The sequence below is a fragment of the Lagopus leucura genome, unplaced genomic scaffold, assembly GCF_019238085.1.
Source record: "Lagopus leucura isolate 7727_CA_CO unplaced genomic scaffold, USGS_WTPT01 34988-0_obj-0_obj, whole genome shotgun sequence".
Taxonomy (NCBI): Eukaryota; Metazoa; Chordata; class Aves; order Galliformes; family Phasianidae; genus Lagopus; species Lagopus leucura.
Genome location: NW_024966532.1, coordinates 6,464 through 11,967, shown reverse-complemented (window position 1 = coordinate 11,967; position 5,504 = coordinate 6,464). Strand labels below are relative to the sequence as shown.

Below are 5,504 nucleotides of genomic sequence, written 5' to 3'. Positions count from 1 at the left end.
GGACCCAGTAGACCTGAGGACAAGCCTTACCCATAAAAACTGAGGAAAAGACAGCCTATAGTATTACAGCCATTTCCATTTTCCCTTTCATCATTTCCTCTTGTCAGTGGGCATACACTCTCCTCAGCCAGAGGACTGTATCCAAGCCAGACACAGTACAGGCAAGTGCACAAAAGTGGGGGCACATTCAAAAACATGTCACATGGTATACTTAACCAAGAAACCATTTCAGCAGGGATTCTGGGGAAATTTCATTTGAAGACAATGCTCTAAATGAGCTCATTGTATTGTACCCAGAGAGACTGCAGAGAGTGGAAGTATACTAAGAGCTTTGCAGAAGACATAGAAGTCACTGATCTTGTCATGATGATTCTGCTCTATTGGGCTTTGTATTTAAGGTTTGAGAAGCCATGTTATCCTGAGGAGCTGAAGAAAGGGAAATAGCTGGAGTGCACAATACCCAGCAGTACTGTGGGCTGGTAGGAGAAATGACAGAAAGAGTTCCGTCATATAAGACAGGTATATCCAACCCACAGGTTTCGTACAGCCCAGCTCACCCACCACTTAGCAACAACCAAATACTGGCATGCAATTGGCAGTGTCTGAGCTGAAGACATGGCATGGGGAGGACACAGAGCAGTGCTAAATGCAGAGCTGAATCTTTTGCCCAAATTGGTGTCTATTTCCCGGAAATGCTTGGGCCTCTGTTCCTGCCACTCAAAAAATGCCTTCAGTGAGGAATGGACATACTGAAACTACAAATCTAATTAAACAGCACAGGAAGCCAATGTACAGCCTATATCATTAACTGGGATGATTTACATTCAAGAGGGGCTCGTCAGAAAAAAATCACAGCTGTAAGTTATGCCTCTGGACCTGGGGCAGTTTATTTCCATTATAAAAGGCTGCCCAGCTCCTTGCTCACTCATCCACCACTCCTGCCATTCTCTTTGGAACCAGGTGAGTGTGAAGCTCTTTCTTTTCTTGGGAATGCTTGTCATGAGAGAGAGAAGTAGGGGCAAGATTCATCGTGGAGGGCACCAGGGCCTGTGAGTAAGTAGTCTGTGAACTAGAGTCCAGGGACTACCTGGATATGTTCCAGTGGCTGTTTTCAAGCTCGAGCAGGATGAGACGACGAAATACATATCAATTCTTGCACAGCCTCCAGTTCTTAGAATTGCATGTGCCTTGGAAAACCCATAGAATGTTGACAGTCGTCTCCTCATGTATTCCCATGTTCTGCTTCCTCCGTGCTCTCTCAGCCAGGTACAACTCAAGCCTCAAGACATGTCCTGCTGTGACCCGTGCCAGCCGTGCCAGCCCTGTGGCCCAACTCCTCTGGCCAGCAGCTGCAATGAGCCCTGTGTCAGGCAGTGCCAGCCCTCCACCATCGTCATCCAGCCCTCTCCCGTGGTGGTGACCCTGCCCGGACCCATCCTCAGCTCCTTCCCGCAGAACACCGCCGTGGGCTCCTCCACCTCCGCTGCTGTTGGCAGCATCCTCAGCTGTCAGGGCGTGCCCATCACCTCGGGGGGCTTTGACCTCTCCTGCATTTCCAACCGCAGCTGTGGCAGAAGGTGCCCCCCCTGCTAAAGGTGCTGAGCACTGCCCCAGACAAAGACACCCAGGAAATCAGATCATGACATTGGATTGAAGAAGAAATGTGCTTCTGTTTTTGCCCTGCAAGGCAGACAGAAGGGGCCAGACTGTCTTCATAGGCAGGATGGAGAAAGTCTATTGATTGTCTCTTTCAGTCTCTCTTCCTATCTGATATCTTTTTTTTTTTTTTCCCCCTCTGAGATCTCTGTTAGTGCTCCTCAAAATCAGCTTCAAGTAACCTGCTCTATCTTTCTACAACTCCTGGCTGATAAGTGTGGGCCTGATGGCAACGCTACCACAGGAAAGGGGAACAGACTCTTGCCTGTTCCTGCTGCTCCCCACACTTGATGTATGCACTGGGGGTTATACCATTTCCCTCTTCAGACCCATTAAACGTTTCCTGCATTCTTTAGTGTGTCTTGCCATGTTATTTTTCCACCTGCATATAGGTGGTCAAAGGAGAAAGCCAGGCTTTGGCTGGGGAGACTCCATCACTCTTCTAGATACTGGAGGCCAATGCACACTGCAGAGATTTCGTCTTTTAGGCATCCTCTTTTAAAGCAGAGAAAGCCATCCCTGGTTAGTCTGTAACCAGTGGCTCAGTCGTTGCCCTGATATGTCTCTGCTTAGACATGTCCCCTAGAGCCTGAAGCACATCATATGAATGGGAATCTTGACAAATGGCAGCCTATGTTATTCCTGGCCTTCTGTTGATCTCCTGGTTTGGCCAGGCTCCCTGTTGGTTCACTGCAGTGACTGGGTGGAGCATTCAGTCAGGCTACTCTTGGGTCTGGACTTGGTCTGGATGCCTGCTCTCACTCCAACAGTGAGTCTTTCTTCACATAACATACACATAACATACACTGCCTGTCTTCAGACAATTTCCAGTAGGTTCTTCTGAGCTGGAATTACCCATCATCTATAAGTGAGGTCTGTTTCATTTGTATTCATTGTATTTCATTAAATAACAAACTCACATTTTGGCAATTCATCCTTCTCTTGAAAATGGCAAAATCTTACTATGGAATAGGTTAGACGGTTGATGTTGTCTCTCCTATTCCTTGCCTTCAAGCTACACTAATTGAGGAGAACTAGACTAATACTTTGAAAAGAATCTTCTTTTCTCTGAAAAGCATAGATACACAGAATCATTGGATATCCCAAGATAGAACTGAGGCAAAACAGAACAAGAGGTCAATGAGTCCAGCTACAGTCTCAACACACTCTTCATCTCTTGGCTAGTAAGTGTGAGCCCTGTGGCAACACTTCCATAGGAAAGGGGAACAGATTCTTGCCTGCTCCTGACACTTTATGTATGCACCTGGAGTAACATCATTTCATTCTTCAGACTCATTAAACACTTACTGCAACCTTTAGTGTGTCCTGCCATGTTTTTGTTTGTTTTTTTGTTTCCATCTGCATAGGGGTGACAAAAGGAGAAAACCTGGGTTTAGGAGGAGTTAGCTAGGTAGACTCCATCACTGTTTTAGATACTGAAGGCCAGTGTGCACTGCTGAGATTTCATCTTTCAGGCACACTTTTTCAAAGCAGAGGAAGTCATCCCTGGTTAGTTTGTAACCAATGGCTCTCAGCCCTTGCCTTGATGTGTCTGCTTAGACATGTCCCCTTGAGCCTGGAGCACACAGTATGAATGGGAATTATATATGATGGAATCTTGACAAATGGCATCCTGTATCTGGCCTGGCCTTCTGCTGATCTCCTGGCTTGACCAGGCTCCCTGTTGATTCACTGCAGTGACTGGGTGAAGCCTTTAGTCAGGCCACTCATGGGTTTGGACTTGGTCTGGATGCCAGCTCTCACTCCAGCTGAGATATTTTCTTCACGTAACACACATTGTGCCTGCCTTAGGGCAATACCAGTATTGGTTGATACATTTTGTCGATACATTGGAGGGAAGGGAAGCCATTCAGAAGGACCTAGAGAGGCTGGAGAAGTGGGCCCATATGAATCCAATGAGGTTCAACAGGGCTAAGTGCAAGGTGTAGCACTTGGGCCAGGGCAATCCCAAGTACTTACACAGACTGGGCAAAGAACCCCTTGAGAGCAGCCCTATGGAGAAGGACTTGAGGGTCCCAGTGCACAAGAAGCTGGACATGTGCCATCAGTGTGTGCTTGCAGCCCAGAAGTCCAACTATATCCTGGGTTGTATTAAAAGAAGAAAGTGGCCAGCAGGGAAATTGAGGTGATTGTCCCCCTCTACTTGGCTATTGTGAGGCCCCATCTGGAGTAATGCGTCCACACCCGGGGCCCCCAGTACAGGAAAGACACAGAGCTCTTGGAACAAGTCCAGAGAAGGACCACTAAGATGATCAGGGGGCTGGAGCACCTCTCCTATAAGGAAAGGTTGAGGGAATTGGTGGGATTATCTAGCTTAGAGAAGAGAAGACTCTGGGGAGACCTCATTGTGGCCTTCCAATACTTGAAGGGAGTGTATAAACAGGAGGGGGAATGGCTGTTTACAAGGGAGAATAGTGATAGGACAAGGAGGAATGGTCTTAAACTGAGATGGGGAAGGTTTAGGTTAGATATTAGGAGAAAGTTTTTCACACAACGGGTGAAACACACTGAAACAAGTTGCCCAAGGAGGTTGTGGATGCCCCATCCCTGGAGGCATTCAAGGTCAGTCTGGATGTGGCTCTGGGCAGCCTGGTCTGGTGGTTGGCAATCCTGCACATACCAGGGGGGTTGAAACTGGGTGATCATTGTGGTCCTTTTCAACCCAGGCCATTCTATGAGTCTATGATTCTATGATTCTGTGATTCTGTGATTCTATGATATCAGTAGATGCTTAGATGCTTCTGGGCTGGAATTACCTGTCATCTAAAAGTAAGGTCTGTGATGGACTAACAGACTCACATTTTTGTGAGTCTTCTCTTGAGAATGGCAAAATCTTCCTAGAGAATAATTTTGAATACTGATACCATCTTTCATATTTCCATGCCTGCAGAGTATGTTAATTGATGATAAAAACGCATCTTATTTTCTCTGAAAAGCATAGAATCACAGAATCATAGGATATCTTGAGAAAGAACTGAAGCCTCAGCACACGGCTAATACAAAATTAAGCCATGTGTCTGAGGACATAGTCCAGATTTCTATTTCACAGGAAAGCCTGTTCCAGTGCCTAAACAATGCTAATGTCAATTGCAAAACAAATTTTAGCAAATATTGCAAGAAAGCTATTCAGAAAATGAGGACAGTGACACATGAGGCACAAGTGGAGAATACCTTCTGGTGAGTAAAGGGAGAGGTAGCAGGGCGAACTGCAAAGTTGATGCTGATGTCAGAAATTAACATGAAAAGTCAAGTGCTTTGAATGATGAGGATAGGAACCATAAATTCAAGGGTTTAAATCAACACTGATTGTAGCCCCACATACCAGTCTCAGAAGAGGCACAAAATCATAGTAGAGACAGAGATGTTCCTGCTACCCAGTCTGTGCCAGTGCAACAAGAAAAACATTGAGATCTTCAGGTGCTGGTCACTTACCCCTTTGACAAAGATGAGGCCATCAGGATTAAGAAAGACATGGAGCAGATAACCACAAGTGCCACCTGGGACATTCAAGCCCAGGAGAATGAATTCAGTCACAAATATCCTGTTCTCTTTTGCAGTGGCTCTACAATTTCAGGAGATTATGTCAAAATGAGGTTTTATAGTTGAATAAGAGCAGCAACAAGCTTCAAACAGGAAGACTTTTCCTGGCTTATGTGGCTCTTTCCATGGCCTCCGCTGATTACTGCCAGTATTGATCTCTCCATTCTCTGTTTCCCTCACTTCTTCCACAGACACAGATGTAGAAAGATTTGACCATTCTTCTCCAGGCATTCATTCAGCTATTCTTTACTTCATGACCTTTCTGGAAGTGAGCTACGAATTCCAAT

The 5,504-nt window shown here is 46.0% G+C and overlaps 1 protein-coding gene across 1 annotated transcript; it reads left to right on the top strand.

Moving 5' to 3' along the window:
* Positions 1-864: 864 nt before the first annotated feature.
* Positions 865-1,593, top strand: LOC122192617 (feather keratin Cos1-2-like). The gene is made up of 2 exons (XM_042893222.1): positions 865-960; positions 1,267-1,593. The coding sequence occupies exons 1-2, from the start codon at positions 865-867 to the stop codon at positions 1,591-1,593; spliced, it is 423 nt and encodes a 140-aa protein (XP_042749156.1).
* The last annotated feature ends 3,911 nt before the right edge of the window (positions 1,594-5,504 follow it).